At 49.2% G+C, this 21,610-nt stretch overlaps 6 protein-coding genes across 6 annotated transcripts; 3 read left to right on the top strand and 3 right to left on the bottom strand.

Moving 5' to 3' along the window:
• Positions 1-296: 296 nt before the first annotated feature.
• Positions 297-1,526, bottom strand: FOBCDRAFT_23047 (uncharacterized protein). The gene is made up of 2 exons (XM_031176528.3): positions 1,121-1,526; positions 297-1,059 (listed from the first exon to the last, which is right to left on the bottom strand). The coding sequence occupies exons 1-2, from the start codon at positions 1,425-1,427 to the stop codon at positions 455-457; spliced, it is 912 nt and encodes a 303-aa protein (XP_031047661.2). The 5' UTR covers positions 1,428-1,526; the 3' UTR covers positions 297-454.
• A 98-nt stretch (positions 1,527-1,624) lies between these two features.
• FOBCDRAFT_218169 (uncharacterized protein) lies at positions 1,625-5,496 on the top strand. Its single transcript, XM_031176527.3, has 5 exons — positions 1,625-2,590; positions 2,651-3,271; positions 3,322-3,891; positions 3,941-4,033; positions 4,085-5,496. The coding sequence occupies exons 1-5, from the start codon at positions 2,011-2,013 to the stop codon at positions 5,377-5,379; spliced, it is 3,159 nt and encodes a 1,052-aa protein (XP_031047660.2). The 5' UTR covers positions 1,625-2,010; the 3' UTR covers positions 5,380-5,496.
• A 443-nt stretch (positions 5,497-5,939) lies between these two features.
• On the bottom strand, positions 5,940-9,754 carry FOBCDRAFT_130475 (uncharacterized protein; the record flags this gene model as incomplete). Its single annotated transcript, XM_054703817.2, has 4 exons — positions 5,940-6,214; positions 6,271-9,365; positions 9,454-9,649; positions 9,721-9,754. The coding sequence occupies 4 exons, from the start codon at positions 9,752-9,754 to the stop codon at positions 5,940-5,942; spliced, it is 3,600 nt and encodes a 1,199-aa protein (XP_054559792.2).
• Positions 9,755-13,967: 4,213 nt separating this feature from the next.
• Positions 13,968-16,326, top strand: FOBCDRAFT_23031 (uncharacterized protein). The gene has a single exon (XM_031176524.3). It carries the CDS (start codon positions 14,069-14,071, stop codon positions 16,142-16,144), a length of 2,076 nt encoding a protein of 691 aa, XP_031047657.2. The 5' UTR covers positions 13,968-14,068; the 3' UTR covers positions 16,145-16,326.
• Positions 16,327-17,747, bottom strand: FOBCDRAFT_23030 (uncharacterized protein). Its single transcript, XM_031176523.3, has 2 exons — positions 17,520-17,747; positions 16,327-17,432 (listed from the first exon to the last, which is right to left on the bottom strand). The coding sequence occupies exons 1-2, from the start codon at positions 17,665-17,667 to the stop codon at positions 16,510-16,512; spliced, it is 1,071 nt and encodes a 356-aa protein (XP_031047656.2). The 5' UTR covers positions 17,668-17,747; the 3' UTR covers positions 16,327-16,509.
• Positions 17,748-18,217: 470 nt separating this feature from the next.
• FOBCDRAFT_218159 (histidine phosphatase superfamily) lies at positions 18,218-19,898 on the top strand. The gene is made up of 4 exons (XM_031176514.3): positions 18,218-18,664; positions 18,742-19,408; positions 19,481-19,583; positions 19,652-19,898. The coding sequence occupies exons 1-4, from the start codon at positions 18,629-18,631 to the stop codon at positions 19,722-19,724; spliced, it is 879 nt and encodes a 292-aa protein (XP_031047647.2). The 5' UTR covers positions 18,218-18,628; the 3' UTR covers positions 19,725-19,898.
• The last annotated feature ends 1,712 nt before the right edge of the window (positions 19,899-21,610 follow it).

Below are 21,610 nucleotides of genomic sequence, written 5' to 3'. Positions count from 1 at the left end.
CGCAAAAGCGAAGTACAGTAGGCTTCCAAGAAGGCAACCAGGCCTCATTGGCAGAACAGCTTAGATTCGCCGGCTTTAACTGCTATTTCCGAATCGACTGGATTGCTGTGCATGTCAAATGCGTATTCAATCCGCATCATTTCAAGAGGGATACGCTTACAATGTGATGATGGAGTTGGTGGTGAACGTGGTGATAGTGGCTGTGAGGGGTCTATTTTTCTGGCCAACTATAGTGGAGGTGGGCCGATTGAAACACATAGAGGACCTGACCTGAGACAGAACCAGGCTCTGAAAACCCGAACTTAACAACGCTTGATTGATTGTGTTGGTTATGCTCTAGATAGGTCCAACAATGGTCGACCCATCAGTGTCGCAGGGTATCTACCAACACCTGATGCAATATGTAAAAACTCTCTCTAACCCACACCCTTCTATCCTCCTGCCCACGGCGTACTTAATCCTCTTCAAAGAAACCACCCTCGTCGCTATCATCGTCGTCACTCTTGACGACTGGCTGTGCAGCCTGACGCTCTTGTAATCTGCGTTCTCTGCGGTTCTTCGGAGCAGCAGCAGCTTTCCCCTTGACCTTGGCGAAAGGTGCAGGCTTTTCCTTCGTGGCCTGTGGTTTTGGCTGCGCCTTGAGAGCCCCATTTGTGGTCGTTGCCTTGGGCTTTTTCTGGCGGCGCTCTGACTGTGCTTCCTGCGTAAGCTCAGTTGGCCGTCTCTCTCTTAAATTTCGCAGCGCGTGGGGGCCACCCTTCATCGCCTGTTCAATATCCGACCAGATTGGCGGTCGCTCTGTATGCAGTAGTCCCCTATGCTTGAGTGGTGTGTAGTCAAGCTTGTCGTCGTCTTTATCTTCCTCTTCCTTCTCTGACTTGGCGCTGGTGTACAGGCTGATGTAGGGTTCGGCATGGGGAAAGTGTTGTGTGTACGCCTCGTCTACTTCGGCGACGTGCAAGTCACGCTTCAATGCCTCGATCTCGTCCGTTTCTGTAGATTCGGTCTCTTCAATCTTTTTGCGCAACTGTTTTGCTAATCGCGATGCCTTCTTTCGTTCTGAGTCGCGCCATGTTAGCATTCTTTCCGAGCGGAGAATGACGCCCAGAGAAGATCTTACCAAAGAAGCGAACCATGTGATATTTTGATATCATAGCACTTCGTAGCTTCTGGAAGCTCTTGTCTGAGACTGTCGCCTTGAGAGCGCCCAGCTCTCGTTCGAGATCATTGCGCACGTTGGCGGGAAGTTCTTGGTTTCGGTTCAGGAGTCGCTCGATAGTGCGCGTCCGCTTCTTGGCCCATGTTGAAGTTCCCTCGTTCGGTCGATGCTTTGATTTGCTCGACTTGTGCTTCTTTGCACCATTGAATGATGGACGATTGCGAGGCTCAGGAGACCCAATCTCTGAATATTCTCTCTTTTGCCCCATGGTGACGATATATGGCTCGTGCGAGGACTATGAAAGGAAAAAGAAGTGGGATTGCGAAGAGAATGTTCAAAAGAGATTCCAGGTAAAGGTTGAATAATACTAAATAATTCCATACAGGATGGTTAACTTTTTTTTCCCTATGCCAGCGGGGACTTGCGGCGGTATCTTATCAGGCACGTCTCATTTCGGGGTAGCGTCGGACGCTTGGGCTTGTGGGGAAGGTGCTCTGTGTTCCTGAGAGGCAGGGAGGTTCATCATCTAAGCTCGACACCATCGAATCCAATACCAATCACTATCTTCTTAATATATCGAGAGCCTTTTCTTTTGATGTCTATAGCGTCGAAAATTGGAAAAATGTTCTAATATCGAGAAAGTTCTTTGTAAATTTTATTATCAAGCCATTCTCAAGACTCTGGCACGGAACTTTGTCGTTCGACTCATCGCCAGAAATCATCTCCAAGCTACAGTCGCCGCCAACCTCTTTTCTTGAAGATTCATTCAAGACAAACTCAACTACCAGGAGATTTAACCACAAACTGATGCTTGTATAAAAATCCCGCCACTGGGCTAATTCTCCTTCATCATGGATCGCCCTGAACCTGGGCTCGTCAAATGGTCGTCCAACCCTTCATATGATAACTTCATTCATATCAACCTTCAGCACCGCGTTGTTCAGGTCTACGAACCAACTGGTCACGCAAGAGCTGGGAAATTCGACTATCAGAAACTCACCCGTCACGATGACTTCCCTCCCCTCACAACCTACGATTGGTCGCCAACCAATCCCGGTCTTCTTGCCGTTGGTACCGGTAGTGGCATTGTGAATTTGCTCAGGATTGACGATGGATCTAATGCGTACGTGGAGCTGGGCCTCAAGATGTCTCGTACTTGTCAAGCCGTCGCGTTCAACACAACCGGATTGTTAGCAGTTGGCCTGGACAGAGTGCGAATGGATCAATGTCTTCACATCTGGGATGTCAGTCGATTGTCTTCAATAGACAAGAACACAAAAGGCTTTCCTTCGGATGCAACTAATATTGCTGAACCGAAAACCCGTCTTGAACCTAGTGTCTCTGTGTCAAGCATCAAATTCTTCGAAGACAGCCCCCAAACTCTTGTTGTTGGTATTAAGGCTCAGGGTCTTCGAATACATGACCTTCGAGGTAGGTTTCGGAGATGAAAAGAGATTCTTGCGCAAGCTGACATATATTACTTCTTATCAGACCCTTCAAGCATTGTTACATTTCAAACAAAGTGCAACAACAATCTTACGATCGACTATGCTGATCAGAATTATTTTGCTTCGTCTGCCCTGGATCATCCTGGAGTAATGATCTGGGACCGTCGAGCGACATCTCGACCTGTGGCTTCTCATGCATACATGCAAGCAATTGAGGAGGATGAACTCCCGTGGGGTGGAGCATTGCGTCTTGACCGAGTCATTGAGACTGATTCTGACCCTTTCTTGGCTGAGGGAAAGTATTCCCTTGTTCGATCACTTCGATATTGTCGTGATCATCGTGGCTTGCTTGCTGTGCTATCTCGTACGGGACAACTCAAGGTCTTGAACACCAATAAAGAGGCCCCATCCTCTGGGTCTAGCAACCCGGAACTTCTCCAAGTTCAAAAGTCTTATGAGATGGACGTCTCATATGTCGAAACATCAAGGAAGAATGATCGAATTGTTGCTTTTGACTGGGTAACATTGAGCTCACCCGTCCTTCGTCCACGGCTCCTTGTTCTACGAGCCAATGGGAACTTTGAAATCCTCGAACAACCATCGCAAACATCAGATCATGTTTACAAACTTGTACCATGGAAAGCACCGCATCGCGGTCTCGAAGGTAATTCAAGCTGATCCCCGATGGGTTTGGACATGTCTAACCGCGTGCAGAGGGCGCCCCATACCACGCCATGATGCAATTTGAACCATCCCAAGCTCCTGATATGTTAGGGCCTCTTCTTATCGAAGAAGCTTTGTCAGAAGTGCCATTATTCGGACCAGAGAGTGCAAATGTTCGGGCAGATACGGAGGCCTTACTACAGGCAAATAACATGACTTCAGTGGTTATAGAGGACATTGGGGCAACCACGAGGCGACTGCCTGATGCCTTTCACAAAGCTTCTACCGTCGCAGCTAAGATAAGAGCCTTGCGCGCCTTCGTAAGAGATGAGTTTCAAGCTCCAAAGGGTATAAAGCCACGTGTTGGTGATACAAAGATCGTCGAAAGCGAGACCAGTGAGATGTCCCTAGCTTCCGATAGCTTGGGCTCATGCCGGGAAATCCACGATGCATTGTTGGCTTCACTAGCTGAGGCTGAAGGTCTCCCCCGAGAAGCACAGAACGTACTTGATCACAATATGTTGTTACGTGCTAAAGAGAAATACCTATTCGACGCAGTAGCAAACAGAGACATTGTGGCAGACGACCCGTGGGTAAAATATATATGGGACTGGGTGGCGAGTAAGTATCTGGATGTTACTCTCTCTCACGGCATTCTAACATCCTTAAGCTGCTGAAGATAATGCTGATGACGGAGGCATGATACTCTCAAACATTGACCTCAGCTACGTTGGAGTTCACTCAATATGGACAAATAATCTTGGTGAATAACTAGAAGCGGAAACGGTCCGGACCCCAGCTGACCTTATCATAGGCCGTGATCCTTCTACTCGACTACCTCCTGGCGCAACGCCTCCTGATCGCACAACATGGGAACGTACCATCGCAAGCTTCTGCAAAAAAAATCTTCTTCCCAAGTTCAGCGGAGCAGATACCAAGTGGCCAGCGCATCGTCAGCTATGCCTCGAAATATGCGGTTGGGGTGATTCTGAAAAGCATGATCCAAAAGGCCGCAATCGAAAGGCAGATCCTGAGTACCCCACCACCATTCATACCATGGCCGCTGCTCGTGCTTTATTTACAGGGGATCATAAGGAAGCCATACAGATCCTTAAGAAAGCCAGCACTGCGCACCCTGAACTCTTGTTTGTGTCTTTGGCCCTACAGCTTATGGGTAGCGGCGACAGCACGCCTGCCAAGAACAAGGAACAGCTTGATTTTGATGAAGCTGTTGCTTCCAAAACCGACCCTTACCTCCGAGCCATATCATCACTGATTGCTACAGGTGACTGGACGGCTATAGCCAGCCAGCTATCTCTTCCCCTTTCTGACCGAGTTTACGTTGCAATCCGGAACTTTGACGATGACCAGCTCACACAGTGGCTCAACGAGCAAATCACCTTGGCGATAGCAGACGGAGATATAGAAGGCATCGTCCTCACAGGTATCACAGAACCCATGGTTGATATTTTTGCCCGCTATATCCAAAAGTTTCATGACGTTCAGACAGCGACCCTCGTGCTGTCCATTTGTGCACCGAGGTACATAGACGACATTCGCTGTCGAGCCTGGCGCAACACTTACCGGGCCCATCTTCAGCGTCATAAACTCTTCTTCCAGCGCACAAAGTTTGATGTCGAGTCAACGAAGCGATCGAAACGGGACGGCATCCCCAAATTGAAACCACCTTCCCGCCAAATTGCCCTCCGCTGTGTTTTCTGCGACGCTGAGACATCACTCGCGAACAATGCCAACCAGCCGCCGCATCTTGGAGGTGCCTCTTCTGCGCAAGCAGCATCGGCTCTCGAGTCTCGAAATCCACTTCTCGCAACGAGCATCAATGCGGGTGTGAGTTGTCCCAACTGCGGTCGACACCTCCCGCGTTGTGTAGTCTGTCTCGAGATTGTGGGCGTCCCTCGTTCCGACAAGCCAGAAGAAAAGAGCGAGTCTAAGATGGCTGGTCAATTTCCTACGTTTTGTCTCCGCTGCGAACACGTTTTGCATCTGGACCACGCCCGCCAGTGGTTTGCCAGACACGTTGAGTGCCCTGTACCTGAATGCCGATGTCGATGTAACTTTAGGGCGAACCCTGAATTGAGTTATCGTTAGGATGTTCATGATCTAGACATTTAGAGTCAAAGGAGGTTTGCCCGTCGACCGGGCCAACCGAACTGGGAATTATCACCGAACATCTCATATACTGGATAAGATCTGCGACACATATACAGTTGAATATGATGAGTATGTCTAACTTGGATTGCTTATGGAGTTGAGGACAAAATATATCCTTTATCTTTCGCTTCTATCCGCAGGTTTCGCAAAATCAACAGCCAAAAAACAACTCCGTGTCCCATTTAGCCCCACGCTCCTCGAGAATCCGGCCATTGTATCCTTCACGCCGGAGGTTCCAAAAAAGTGTTCGCCTGTCCTTCCCAGCATTGCACCTAGTATCCAAGTAGGTATCGTATGTTTCTTCTATCTTCGTTCGGTCGCTCCGTGTCAATCATCTCTAACGCATATAAAACAAAGGGGAAATGAGAAGGCTCCGACTTTCCAAAAGGGGTATTGTAACCAAATGAGTCACCAAGTGACGGGTGAAACGTTTCCTTTCCGTTGACAAGGCTTGATAACGATGTGCTGTTCGAATGGGGCCCGAATGATATTAGGTTTCATTCTTCAACGGCAGCCTGGCACCAAGGATGCTCCAGCACCTGGTTAATATCGTAGCGTTTAGCGACATCTCGATCCAGCATGCATCGAATGAGGTCGATACTCTCCTCGCTCAGAATATAGGGTATTCGCAGGTCACGATCCATGATCTCATCAATACTGTAGAATGGATTCTCCTTGTAGATAATGGTGTAGAGGAGAATACCCAGTGCCCAAACGTCTTGCTCTGTGCCCCGATAAGGCTTGCCAGCGAGAACTTCAGGAGCGGCGTAATCTGGTAGCAAGTCAGCAAATTATGACATGTTTCTAGGCGGGCTGCAAGTTACTGACCGATTGTTCCTACGAAGACATCGAAAGGACCGCTCTTGATGTATGCAGCACTCCCAAAGTCGATAAGTTTGATATTGCCTTCTCCATCAAGGATTACATTTTCATCCTTGATGTCGCGATGCACCACGCGAGCCTTAGTGTGGAGGTGGTGAATCGCATTGGCTACTTGTACGAAAATGCTGCGGCATTCAGACTCGTCCATGTTGGTTCGGAGTTCGATGTAGTCAAAGAGATCCATGCCTGGCAGACCATGAGGGATCATCTCGATATAGTAGTTCACATCATCCTCAAAGAATCCTTGCATCTCGACGATGTTGGGATGAAGTAGCTCAGGTTTGCGAAGGTACTCCAAGACATGGACTTCCAAGGGTACAGTGCCCAGCTTTCGGTCTCTAGTCCATGTATCGACAAGAATGCGTCGCTTGGTAACGTACTTGAGCACAATCTTCTTGCCAGTTTGTTTGTGCCGGGCTAGCTTCACTTGGCCATACGCACCCTGACCCATTTCCTCCAATATCACATAGTCGTTGATCGTTTTCTTATGAGGGGGTTCAACGACCTTGGGAACTGGGGTGGCCTCTTCAGGCTTGGGCTTTGGTTGCTGCCCCGTGATCTTAGCAGCAGCATTCATGGCAGCATCCTTTAAATGCTTGGAAAGCGAACTTGCAGCAATCAGCACATTCTTTCGAGGCCCCTCGTCATCTGAAGCAATCTCAAGAGGCGTATGTGCAGGGGTCTGGCCAGGTGATGGCTGGTGGAGGGGGGTTAAAGCTCCAGCCCGGGTAGGGGTTTCGAGTCCGAGATGAGGCTGAGTGCCGTGGAGATGGCGAGAGTAAGTAATCCACAAAGCATACACTATTTCTGAATGGGTCACTTCGAAGGCTTCGTCTCCGGTGGCGTTATCCTCATCGCTGCCTTCGAAAACAGTCTCGTTCATCACAACAGTCTTCTTTTCACTCTTGACTACACGCATCTGGACGTCAACCTTCAGATCGGATCCGTCACGATGTTTGGCGCTTAATCCAGCGGGATGGAGGAAAGCAGATGCAGCGTCAGGTCTGTGCTCTTTCAAGGCCAGGAAAGCAGAAGCTTTTCTGAAACGATGTTCAGGAACAACCATACCGTCGAGGAGTTGTATACCATCCTCTTCTATCAGTGACCCCAGGATGTTGTCGAATTCTGGGATTAGTGCATTTATCGACATGCCATCAGCCTTTTCGAATCCGAAAAGTGCACCGCAAAAGGCTGCGTTTGAGCTTCGAATCTTAAGGGTTTCTGGCTCTACCACGACAATTCCAGCCATGTGAGGGAACGTCGAGACACGAAGCTCTAGCTTGCCACGGGTTTGCTCGACTGTGCAAGGTACGTTGACTTGGGGTGAATGAGGACAGGTGAAGTATCTCCGCCTTGAAACCTGAGCAAAGTCGATTTCTCCTGTGTTGGGGTCAATCCCTTGACGGGGAATCCGTGGAATGAGTTTCGCTATATCAAATCCAGTAGGGATTGACTCGAACCCCCAGATGGGAGCAGTAGATCCAGTGACTTGTTGAACGATGCCGTCTTCGTCCAAGGTAATGTAGGCGACGTCCTCATGAATTTCTTCCAAAACCCAGATCAAGCCGACCTTCTTCTCTTTGACCCACAGACTAGCAGAACCGGTCGCACCGTTGCGTTTCTGAATGGGGACCACGTCACCGCATAGCAGCACTCCTCTCGAGGAATTTGTCTGATTATGCCCGCCGCCCCGGGTTTTGGGGGGGCTTGGGTCGCCGCTGTGAACCGTCTGCGCACGCCTTTGTGTGTAGCTGCGTGGCTGAGTTCTCGAATTTGGCTTGCTTAGGAGCTGGGCTGTTATCCCAGATCTCCCGTTAAGCAGTGCCGAAGCTGCTGAAGCGGCAGGTGTTGTTTGGCCCGAGGGCGTTTGGCTTTCATTAAGCTCATCGTCTGCTTGCTTCAAGAGTTTTCGTTCCAACCATGACCTTCTCTCCTCCTGTACAACTTCCAAGATACCCATCTTGCGCACCTCAGCTTTTGTAACGCCAAACACCAGACAGGCGAGATCGTTTGCTGCAATAATGGTCCATGGAGGTTTGACTTCTGTTGTAAAGATCGCCTGAGCAGCGGGTACCCAGCGATTTGTGTGTCCATGTACAGAAGGGCCTAACTGAGTAGGGAAACTGGTCGCTGTGGCGCTGGGGAGTTGAGCCAAGGATGGAGAGTTTAACGGTTCTTGATATATGGGCTGACCAGTTAAGAAAGGCTGCGAAACTGTGTCTATAAGCTTATCTTGAGCTGACACGGCCGTTATGTCTGTCATTGTTCGCTTCAGGCTCAGTGTCGGACGGACTGGTACAGGTTTCGCGCCCGAAGTGCCACCTCCACTAGCAGAAGCTGTAGTTGATTGATCCTGAACATGGGTAGTCTCATGGGCTGCTGGCTCGAGTGGAATGGATCTTCTTGTTGTCTCAACCCTGGACCGTCGAGGTGGTGGCGATGTCTGGCGAGGACTGATGAGGTCTGTGCTGGATGCTCGAGGGTCAAAATTCTTGTCGAAGACATTTTCCTGAACCTCAGCGGGACCGGTCAGAGGAGCTGGGGCGTAAGAGTCGTCGGGGTTTGGTAAGTTTGGAGCTCTAATTAGCTGTGCCTGCGCGAGTAGGTCAAGCATGTTCTGTGTCTCAACATCGCCGCTTACTCTTGCCTGGGCACTTGCAAGAGCAGCCTGCGACGAGTTCATAGGAAGACCCATATGGTCCTTCATGAACTCGACGGACCGTTTGAGGGCATTTTGTCGGTTGTGCAAAAAGTCCTCGGACTGATTGGCGAACGAGAAGGAATGCAAAGACTCGGAGGGGAAGCGAGAAAGGTCGTCGGAGAAGCTGGGATTTGATGGACCACCAGTGAGCGACAAGTTGCCGGTGCTGGCGGCCATCGCACTCATCGAAGTGGAACGAGACAGGGCGGCAACGGATGGGCTTCGCGAAGATGCTCGGGATCCCGGTAAAGTAGGGTTCCTGGATGGTGGGCGTGTTTGTCTAATTCGTCGAAGGCCGGACAGGCCTAAGCCATGCTCGTGATCGGTCATGATGGGAGACCTGGAGTTGATATGGTGGTCAGCAAGGAAGCAGGCTGAGGGTGGGCGCCACAGCTGGGCTCCGTGACGCATGATTTCACTCGACATACCTGGCGATAGCTTCAAGGTCAGCGGCTGCCGCCGCGGCCGCGGACGCATCCAGAGACATGCGTGCTCTGCTTCGATCTTGCGTTGATGAGTTTCTTGCGGCAGCCAAATTTCCCGTACTACGATTCTTTGGCAACGAGAGGGGCATTGGCAGCTTCTCTCGTCCACGTTCTTCATCCCTAGTGTGATTTTCGGCTCCTGTGTCAAGAAACCATGGTTAGCTGACAGGAGGACATAGACCAAGAGTAGTGGCAGGTTGCAAGTAGTACCATGATCATTTTGCCCTCCATGCATCTGCAGCATAGTTGGAGTCGGCCAACGAGAGGCCGAAACCACAGGTCAAGTCGTGATGGAAGGGTTACGAGGTCTGTTCTCAGGATGGCGGGGTTGAGCAGGAAATCTCGGTTGGCTCGACTGCCTGGAAATCGATTGAAATTTGAAGCCAGCGGTCAGATGGGAGATGTATTCGTTTATCCAGAAGAATGGATAATAGACCAAGATGCGTGTGGGTATAATTTGGATTATCGATATTCCAAGATTGGGCCTTGAAGGGTGACGACGGATGAGACCGTCAATGTCAAGGATGGGATGGGGCCGTATTGCCAGGGCTATGTCTTGGCTTGTGACCCAAAACACAAAGAAAACAGTCCCAGTCAGCGTGAGTCGAAGGGGATGCCGAGAGGGCGAATTGGGCGTGTACCGCAGGTTTTATAAAATCATAGGCAAGGAAATAGGTTAAATTTGGTGCACGTTAAACTTTGTTACCAAGAGAAACTTTGATTGTCGAGAGCTTTCAGAAGAGTCCGAGAGGTTGATGTTGAGGAGTGAAGGGGACGGGATTTGCGTCGTTATCATAGGCCGCTCCTAAGACTTGTGAAGTCATCAGACAATCTGATTGGCAGGGGTTGGATTGAAGCCACTGCCTGCTGGTAGGCACCTAGTGCTTGCTTGACCCTGGAAGACCCCCAAGATATAGGTAGCATGGAGGATGGCAATCGTACCTAACAAGCTCAACCGTTGTGATATTGGCTGTATTAAGCTACATTACTAGCTTTTCACTGGGCCTGGTCTCACGAGGCAAATGACGCCAGCATCCTTTTTCTTATTTCTTTGGCTTCAACACAATCCGATGTCAGATGAGATCTTATTGCTGAGTGCAAGAATGCGTTGAGTGTCGGATTGTAAACAAACTATGGGCTTGTAATTGGAGTTGTTTTCATATGAGACAATTAATTCGTTCGCCACAATCTTGCAGGTTTATTCCCATCGGATACAAATCTTCAATCTCTTACTGAAGTCATCATCCATAGTTACTCCTAGTAAAAGGCTTTGCAACTGAGGCACATGAAGAAAGAATCGAGACGTGGAAAAAAAGAATTTTATAGACTTCTACTCTGCTACACACCAAGGGCTAAATTCAATGGAAGAGGCATTTGAATCAAGGGACCAGCACCTTATAACCAAGAATCTACCCCTTGTTACCCATAGTGACTGAAAACCAAGATTCCATACTTTCACAAACTTTAATTCACATGCTGATTGATAGCTGTTGTTGGTAGGTTTGCTATAAGAGAGTGAATATGCCTCTTGATTTATGCATCGATCAAGGAGTTTTCTCCAAGTTTCTCTTGTCACAAAAGTCACACCACGGTTAAGTGGCAGAGGGGAATAGCAAACAAACAAAATTAACAACTCATGTAGAAGAAAACCCAAAACCTTAGGTTCCCCTTTGGTTTTGATGCCCCACGTGGAGAGGAACTTATAGGGAGGTGAGATGTTTCCCGCCAATGAACTTGTCTGAATACCATCTTGCCAAGCATCTGTGAGCCTCTTGAACAGAATTGGGTTCACGACGTCTGCTCCACCTAGACAAATGTATGATGGAGAGAAAAGGTTGTATGTTTCTTTGTACAGAGTTCACAACGGTTAGGGTGCCAAACTTAAGCTTATTACCTATCTGATGCTTTGTGCGAATTGCGGGCCGCTTGGATTGATTGCGATGTAAAATGGGTGGAACAATTTCAGCGTTACTGGGTATTATATGGCTTCGATAATACGAGGTAATCTGATTCACCAGGAAAAGGGTTGTTTCTATGTCTCGCTGCAAGTGTTGGCCGTCGTTAGAACAACTTGACTTCCATACACTATCGGCATTTTCAAGTATGACCGAGTCAGACGATCAGCTCAAGAGGTCAGGCCAACAGTCATGTCTTATACAGCACACAAAATACCGGGGGGCTGCAACCACGCGACACTAACTGACAAGACAGCGCGCATGAAGAATATTGCATGGATTAGAATGTCTTTGATAGACGACCTCAATATCCTATCACGACAACAGATGATCACCGTAGTGTTATCTTTCCACACGAGAAGGGCAGAAATGATGCCCGGTGACCTCAATGGTATCCTGCCAGCCCTACCAAGAGGCACATAGACAATCTAAGATACTGTGCATCTTGACACAACCGCAGTAACCCTCGTTTAGAATAAGGTACCAAAGTATATTATGACGAGACATCCATCCTAAGGTAGAGTAATTCTCAACGTGATGCCTCCAAATCGCACCGATAAGAAATCGGGCGATAACAGCCCGAATAGCGCGGGGTCAGCTGTAAGAAGTCTTGGAAGATGAGGGGCGCTCTTCCTTTCTAGTGGGGTCTTCCCCAGGCTTTCGTGATCAATACCCGTCTATTGCTTACGGACGAAGCAGAAAGAGGAAGGAAACAAGACGGAGACGTTGAATCTATAGTCTAGACGAGCGAGATGTAGAACTATTGGAAAAATGCACAGGCTAATCTATTTTGTTGAGACTGTCTACCTACCTGCAAATATTCCCTCAGTTGCCATCCATTTGTTCTGACCGCCTTCCAGAACCAACCTAGGGACATGCGGAGAAAGTTGTCTTCTCATGGTTGGCCCGGGGCAAGCAGTCAGCTAAATGAGGCTGGACCCTTGAGTCAGGGACGTTTTGGCATCGTGGGTTCGACGTGCAGTAGTCAGAGGCAAGGTCCCTGGGTCTGTATGTATGTGGTGAGAAACGGCGGGTAACCCTTTGAAGTAATGATGGTCTTTTGTATAGTTGATCAAGTTCACACCTGGTGGAACAGCTCATCCCAAGGTTATGATTGGTATGATAGTCAATCATATCAGAGCCACCCTCGAAGTCTTATCATGAGAAATCAATGGGTCTCAGTGCTATTTTGAAGAAACATCGAAATGAGAGATAAAATGTGCCACGCGGACACACGAGAGAAACTGACTTGTTTCTCATCCCCGGGTTTGGTTTGGCTCGGGTGAGATGCATGAAGGATTGGCGAGAGGGTGGGGAGAGCTGCACACCAAGAAGACCCTCAAAAAGCCCCTGAAGAAAGCGACAAGGGAAAGAAGAGTGTGCAGTGGTAGTGATTGGCTTGTGTTCCGGATCACCGTCCCGTTGGGTCTCTGGCACTCAGAATCCGGGCTTGTCTAGTAAATACTGCGCAAGAGGACTTGGCTCCTTTTGCTTTTGCTCTTAGTAGCTTCGTGTTTGCCCGCGATGTAGTCTCAAAGTCTCATTCCAACCAGGATTCGCCTAAGGGCCACAACGTTGACTACCACATCGATACAAGATTAAGGTACGGCGCCCAGCATTTCGCCATCCGGGCCACCAGAAAGAGTCGCGTAAAGCCGGTCACCCCGCCGCAGCCCGCACGATAAGAAGAAAATAGTGGGGGGTTTTAGCGTGGCATAGCCCAGAGCCTGGGAACGAAGGGTCCTCAACCGACCAACTGCACCTAGTGTCGTGTACTGTACTGTAAGGTACTGAGTGTATGGACTGTAGAGGTTGGGTAGGGTTGGCACTCCAAAACTCTATGGGATCTAGACAGTATGTGGATGTTACTATTGAATTGACGGGTAATGTTCTAGAGCATCCATCTTTGGACAAAGGCCTCAACTGCCTACAACGTGCCTTTATTACTTTCTTTTCTTATTTTGTGTTCCCGTCCCCTCCTCTCTCAACCCTTTCCTTTCCTTTTCCCTCTTCTCTGGTGATCACCCCACACCCACGGTCATGTTCATCTCCTCACGGGCATGTGCCCTGTTCTCCAACTTCAACTAGAAAACGAGACTCGATTCTATTGGAAACTTCCTCGCTTCAAGTAAAAGCCCAGTACGACGAAACGGCCCCGCTGACCACCCCCACCACCCTCTCCGAGTCCCCCGTTCGTCTGCTGATCCCCTCGGTTTCCCAGCAGAACACTGGACCCTGTTTATTCTATATTCTTCTTCCATCCTTCTTCGCGACATTTTTTTATTTTTGACACTTGCTTCTTTTCTATTTCACTATTCCTCCTTTCGTCCATCAGTTTTACTCCCGGCTCATATCGATATACATCCTTCCTCCGCCAGCGATGAAATAAAGGATCCTGCATTTGCTGTAAGCGACCAGCGAGCAAGGCTCCAAGCCGCCCCCACTATCGACCGACTTCAATCAGACAATTATTTTCAATTGTTAGCAGCAGGCGTTATCCCGTCTGTCTCTTTCATACGGCAGCTGTGATACTAGACGTTTCGCGCTCTATACAGTACAAAGAACATACAAGCACGCCTCGAACACAATTGGAATTTCTAGTCATGGAGGTCCACGAGATAACATCGTCCGGCGCTCCGAGCCCGGGCCCAGAGGGCGTATCCACTCCGCCAGCGCCGGACATGCCGGTCAAGGGCAAGAGCCGACACCGTCTGATCCAGCGAATCCAGCGAATATCTTCAACGCCTTCATTGAGTGGTCTGCGTCGCTCCAGATCGGTTGGAAGCCGTGGGAGTCCTTATAGCACTCGAAGCACTCTCTCGTGTGTTAGTCTTGCGGCCACTGGACCGCCTCAGACCCCCTACAGCGCCCGTTCATCGACCCCACAGCCCTCGCCTCTTGGTCTACCCAGCGCTTTGAGCTCAACCCCCCAATCTTCTGGGGAGTTTCCATTCGACACTCCTGATGGTTATTTGGCCATTCGTAAGGTCGAAAATGCGACTCCGATTACCACTCCTGGGACCGCCCCTCTCCCATCCGAGTTTCGGTCTAAGCAGGACGTACAGATTCGAACCCGACCTGGTGTAAAACCTATTCAGAAGCAACCATTCCGTTTCTGGGACAAGATGCCCAGTGAGCTTCAGATTCACATCTTTTCTTTCTTCCAGCCAAGAGAACTCGTGCAGGCATCTCGAGTATCCAAGGCCTTTTACAAGGCCTGCTTTGATGGTCAGCTGTGGACTTCCCTTGACGCTTCGGAATTCTATCGCGAGATTCCAGCCGAATCACTCGCCAGAATTATTGTTGCGGCTGGTCCTTTCATCAAGGATCTCAACCTGCGAGGTTGCGTGCAGGTCGAGCACTACAAGCGCACCGAGGTCATTGTAAAGGCATGCAAGAACCTCATGAACGCAACCCTGGAAGGTTGCCAAAATTTTCAAAAGAGCACGCTGCATAGCTTGCTACGTAACAACGAGAAGCTTGTTAGCCTCAATCTCACAGGGCTGACTGCGGTCTCAAACACATCCTGCAAGATCATTGCCGAGTCCTGCCCTCAGCTCGAGACCATCAATATTTCCTGGTGCGGCAGGGTAGATGCTCGAGGTGTCAAAGCAGTCGTAGAGGCTTGCCCGAGATTGAGGGATCTTCGGGCCGGTGAAGTTGGAGGATTCGACAATGTCGCGACTGCTGAGGCTATTTTCAAGACAAACAACTTGGAGAGGTTGGTTCTGAGCGGATGCGCCGAACTCAACGACGAAGCCCTCCAGATTATGATGCATGGTGTTGAGCCTGAAATCGATATCCTCTCTGAACGACCCATTGTGCCAGCCCGCAAGCTTCGTCACCTCGACCTGAGCCGCTGTGTCCGACTCACAGATGCAGGCGTGAAGGCGATCGGCCATCTTGTCCCTGATCTTGAGGGTCTGCAACTCTCAGGCTGTAAGTTGTTGAATGACGACGCTCTCGAGTCCATTCTCGCTTCCACCCCTCGGTTGACACACCTCGAACTCGAGGACCTCGAAAACCTCACGAACTCGATCCTATCAGAGCATCTCGCCAAAGCTCCTTGTGCATCTTCGATAGAGCATCTCTCTCTTAGCTACTGCGAAAACTTGGGCGACACTGGGATGATTCCGGTTATGCAAACATGCACGAACCTTCAGAACGTCGACCTTGACAACACTCGAGTCAGTGACCTCGTCCTCGCCGAAGCAGCCGCAATGGTCATGAAACGCTCTCAACGATCTATCGAAACGGGAACACGACCGAAACTGACCCTCCAAATGGTCGTCTACGATTGTCAAAACGTGACCTGGACAGGTGTCCGTGAGGTGCTCTTTCGCAACACACAAGTCAAGGCTGTATCAGGCCAACCTGGCCGAGTGAGCTACCCAACCGAGATGATCGGGCTTAAGTGCTTCTATGGCTTCCAGATGACCGTCGATGAGCATCAGAAGCGAGTTCTGCGTGGTGATCTTGCGTCCGCTGGTCGCCTGGAGAGGAAATGGGCAGACTACATGCAAGCCACAGAAGAAGCAGGCATGACAGGTGCAGGCTACCGAAGACGCAGGCGTCGAGCCAGAGAAGCCCAGGCCCTCCATTTAGACGAAGAGGATGGTGGTTTTGGTCCTACCGGCCGTCGGAGGGCACGCACCCTGGGCTCGTGCGCTGTCATGTAGGCCCTGAATACGATACACACGGTACATTAAGCGAATGCACGCCAATATACAGCAGAATGGTATACGAATATGCTGGGACTTTTTTCTTCTTCCTTTTCTCGGGGCGTCTTGGGGTTTGGTTAAATGGGTAGATGTTTATTTGGCGGGGGCTGCTCGCCTTCTTGTTGTTAACGGCGTTATGGTAGATCACGGCGTTCTCTTTTTCATGGCAGTCCTTATGCCATGATAGTGGTGTGCATTTCAGCGCATCGAGCATATTGAACGACGATGTGCATATCTGTATAGACAGTCAAATACATTGAACGTAGATTCGAAACCAACATCTACAGAAACCTTGGTACGCTTTTTGAAATCTCACGTCGAGGTTAGAATATTTCAGTCACTATCGGTTCGCCGCGATGTGATCTCCACCACCGTGAGTTCCTCGCCAATTCGCCTTCGTCACCCCCTACAATGTCCGACCACTTGAGTATGAACTCTTCCGTTGCCTCCCAACTTCTTGAGTCCCAGGGGGTTCCAGTATGTGCGCCTGCAATGCCTCCCCAACAAGTCAAGTGATTAAGTGAATCATGGAAGAACTCATCCTCATCCATGTCATTCATCTTCTCGATGATGTTGTCCCTGATATCCTTGAAGGGGATCACATCGATAAACGGATGGTGATTAACAACAACCTGCTTTCGTGTAGGGCGGAGATCGAAATGCAGGGTGCGGGATCCACGCTGGACAGATGTGATGATAGCTTCAGGATTAGGATCCGAATCCGCGTGTGCCCTGTAGAAGGGTGAAATGGCATCGTCAGAACAGTACATCGATCTTGTTATCCCAAGTGAGAGACAATTCTCGAGCATAGCGCTGATAATGCATATGATGTCGATCTGGAGATTGTTTTTGTATGGATCTGGGATAACAGGGAGAAGGACTTCTCTGGAATGGTTGGGAATGTGAAGTGTAGGACAACCACAGTTGAAGAACAGCACTGGTGCTGTGTACTCATCGTATATGGGGTTTTCAGAAATCCATTGGTCAAAGTCTTCGAAGATGAGGCTGGCACCCCACGTCCCTATATCCGTCGTCGACTGTGATATCGAGTTTCCAGGATCAGGATGGGGGTCTGAAGGATTGATAGTTTCAGCGTCTATGAGAGTTTCACTGACAGGTGCTGAAGTAAGCCCTCCTGCGGGTTTCTCCCCGTGAATGAGGGACCTGTCACTGTTTTCCTGTAACGCAGCTCCCTGCTCGGCTGCTCGGCGCTCTAGCTCCTGTATGCGCTTCCGCTGCTTTTCCCCTGAAATGGATCATGTCAGCCACCAGCAGCAAAGTACCCAAGCGGCTTATATAAAGAGATTTCGGCTCCCATGCTGAGTTAACTCACTGTATGTCTGCTGAGCTAAGCGATTCTGTAGGCGCCTCTTCTCGGGATCACGGCGGATGACCTTCTTCTTGATGGCTGAAGGCTCCTTTTGACTAGATGGACTGACATTCGTTGAGCGCTGAGAGGCGCCGGGACGTTCTCGTCCCATTTTTTTCTGATTTGAAAATATGTCGTACGAAACTGTTGATTGCAAAATACTATTGAAAGAGTTGATCACCTCGAGTGACGTGAAGTGAAGGCATCGCGAGGATTCTTGTAAGCCACTGGTATGGCTTATGGCTGACGTGAGCCACTCTGCCCTCGTTAGTACAATATTATTGTTTGCCAGCTGACTTACCCTATACATTTTCTTGATCCAAACATTTCTTCGAGGCAGTTTCTGACCATCAACTGTGGATTGTATGGTAATTGTGTACTGCTGCCTGTCCCCATACAGACCTATGGGTGTGTTGATATCCAAACTGACTGGGGTAAACACTCTTTCGCTACATTTGACAAATACTGTCGTCAAGTTCAGTCACAACCGACCCTTGCCTAGTCTCTTCTTGGTCAAACGTTCGTCGACAGTTTGACGGAGCTAGCCCACCAATCGTATCCTTCTCCTGGCTAAAGACGTCCGTAGGTTCGACCGGCAAGAATATCGGGAATTCTTCAACAAATAGATATTATCATACATCTATGCGTCATTGGAAGCGAGCAATGGTCAATGGTTTGCTCCGGGATTGGGCCGGACGAAATGCAGCGGGTGGTAGCATATTAGCCTGACGCTAAACTGATCGTCCCCTCTAAATCGCTGAAGAATCGGATTCAAACTCTCCGACATGTGGACTTTTGGGCGGCTTATTATAAATTTTCCCGTTCCTACCATCACAGGCTCTCATCCCATTGAGAACTGGTTGCTCCGTGGTGTCAACGGCTCCGACCTCTCGGCCGGCCGGTCTTGGATGGCTGAACGGGAATGTGGGGCCGGGCATGTGGCCTACCGAGCGCCGAGGTCCCGAGGTCATCATCCATAGTTCGAGCTTCACAACTTCGTGACTGAGGACTCACAACGACGCCCAACACTACCCACTACATCAAATAATATAGGAAAGGTATAAACGAGTAAAATGCCACTTGAGGTCATATACGTCACTCGTCACGGAGTAAGTTCCCATCAGCCTCGACTGTCCCGGCCATAGATTTCTTTGTCCTGGTATTGATAAATTGGCCCCGAGTATAGTTCCGTTCTGGATGGAGTGTCGATCCTCTCACTGGTGTGTACACCGGATTCATACGATCGCCAACAGGCATCCCCGCGGACCCAGCCTTGACGTCTCATGGGGTCTCACAATCAAAAGAGATGGGTAAACATCTCATGACCCTGGATCCTCCCATCGACGCCGTATACTCAAGCCCGTATTATCGATGTCTGCAAACGATAATACCATTCATTGAACTCAAACAACAGCAACTCAAAGACCAACCAGGTATTCGAGGCTCTGCGGCGGCCACAATACGCCCAGAACATGGCATAGGTGAGTTCTTTGGGGCAGCACCTTTCGACCATCCAACCCCCGCCTCTTCCAAGCGACTCAAGGAGTTATTTCCAGCATTAGATGAGAACTATGCGTCTGCGATAACGCCCTCTAGAAAAGGCGAAACGATCAATGACCTATATGGGCGAGTTGCAGCAGCTGTACGAGCCATCATCGAGCGCTGTGACGCAGAGGGACACCGTGCTGTGGTGTTATGCACCCATGCTGCGGTCGTCATAACACTGGGCCGTATCCTTACAGGACGTATTCCCAAAGCTGTCGAGGAAGAAGATTTCCACGCCTTTACGTGTGGACTGAGCACGTACCGCCGGCGAGGCCCAGGCCTGAAGAGAACTCCGATGTTGGGCCCTAGTAAGTTTGTTCGGTAGTGGATATCAAGTGACCAACATCGGCGGCGGGATATTGACAAACACATAAACACAGACAAATCTCACCCACCTACAAGCGACCTCAGCCCAGTAGGGGAGTGGCAGTGCGAAATCGATAGCGATTGTGGTTTCTTGACTTCTGGAGAGGAGCGAGGCTGGTGAGTTAACAATACCCTCCATTCTCGCGACAAATACCGAATTAGTTATAGGCTGACCCAAAACGCAGGAAATTTTCTGGCGATGAATCGTTTCCAGGAACCGGCTCGATGTCGCAAGTTGATATTGAGTCCAAATTATAGTGCCGCTCATAGGAGGAGCGTATTACTATATGTTCAGGTAATGAGAGCTCCATAACTTCGGGTCTTGAACCGGCAGATGGCAGATATGTCCCGAGTTTACAGTTACAACAATATACCAGCTATGAAACTCAGAACATCACAATCTTGCCGAAGAATAAAAAACATATTTTGTGACATTATTTGAACCGCTTCAACTGCTCGTATCATACAAAGTCAGGGTCCCAGTGCTAAACCCAAAAAGTTGATTTCTACCGAATACACCCTCGGAAACAAGCAATGACCAGAACATGCCCGCTACAACAGCACGTGTTCAGTTTGAATTGTGTTGGTTGTATTCCCGTCGAGGATGCATATGAACAAGCCTACAAGGCTTCTTCAACGTTTGAACCCCTGGCACTAAGTTCAACGTGCCTGCATCGCATCTGCGTGCAGTAGCCAATTGGGCTTGGATTGTGTAACAGCATAACGGGGGTTTCCCTGTGGCTAGATACTTTGGGTTCCGTTGCAACGACACAAAAGACTGTTCAGTGCTTTGTGACTTGGTGACGACAAGTCGGCAACTAAAAAATCAACGAGTCAATCAAAGTTGAGTCAACCGTAAAGTCCCCTTACATCGAGGTCAAGAAAAATCTGAACATAGCCATCAAGATGCGGGCCAGACCGAAGATAAAGGTGACTATGCACCCATAACGGAACATCCGACCCTTGCTCTGCTGAGCCGTTGGGTTAACCATCTTCGGAGACGAACATGTTGGGTAATGAGTTGCGTCACTGGAGAATAGACAGGCTGGCGATTAGGCTACGTATTAGCAGTACAAGGATCATCATCCGAACGATTGTTCCTTTCAAGAATGGAGCTAGGAACACTGATCCTCAGCTCATATCATCTTGATTAGCGTTTTGACTATAAACAACTAACAAGATCCCTTTGACAAATGGGAAGCCGGTGTTGACGAATTGTAATGTAAATATTCAACGGCCCGTGTCATCCGTGTATCGCTCACCTGCGAACTTGTGGAGAAGAGCAAGGATAGACTGGAGGAAGACTGGCGAAGGCTCCAGTCCGGAAACACGAAGCAACGATATATGCGATGCATGTTTTATTAGGAGGTTCACAGCAATGACATGCCCTGCATGTTGTGAGATTTTCTCCATCTTACACAGGGCAAGCAAGGAGGCTGGTGAGAAGCTCGGGTATAAGATCCGTGAGACGGCGTTGCAGATGTACCCAATAATAAATGCAGATATCCTCCACATGATAGTGTAACATAGTGAGGGACTCAGGTGGTTAGGAGTCAGGAGTCAGGAGATAGACCCGGAACATGAATCAAATGAATGATCAGAATGAGCTGGTCTTGTCTCTAAAAAAAAAATTAAAAAAATAATCTCTCAGCGCATGGTCGACTATTTGATGAGAAAAACCCACACAGGTTACCCAGACCTACCTGCTACTCTACCCAATTGACAGACAATAAAGATGTGAAGGTGGAGAGAGTGGAGGTGGGCCTTGAGGAGAAAAGAGGAAAGATGATACATAATTCAACTGATCGGTTTAATTATTAAATCAGGATATTTTCACGATAGATTTCGTGGCGTCCGATCGCCTCGAGCTTGTGGATCTTATAGAAGACGAGACGCTTAAGGACCTCGTTAATCTAACAGCCGAGAGGCAGATATCTTAGGCTACCTTAGTACCTAGTATTCAAGATTGACGTTCTGTTGGTAGCGCGACAAACGCTACCTTAGGCGCTTGGGTCATGTGCTTGATCTTTAGACTCAACACACCTCAAGGCAAGTGCTTTCCATAAGGTAATGAGGCTCAAGTCAACTTCACCTGACTGAATGGAAGGAATGGAAGCCACGACTGCCCACGAGGGTGATGCCTT

The sequence above is a fragment of the Fusarium oxysporum genome, chromosome III, assembly GCF_013085055.1.
Source record: "Fusarium oxysporum Fo47 chromosome III, complete sequence".
Lineage (NCBI taxonomy): Eukaryota > Fungi > Ascomycota > Sordariomycetes > Hypocreales > Nectriaceae > Fusarium > Fusarium oxysporum.
Note: the sequence above shows the minus strand (reverse complement) of the source record. Positions and strands in the feature narration are given on the sequence as shown.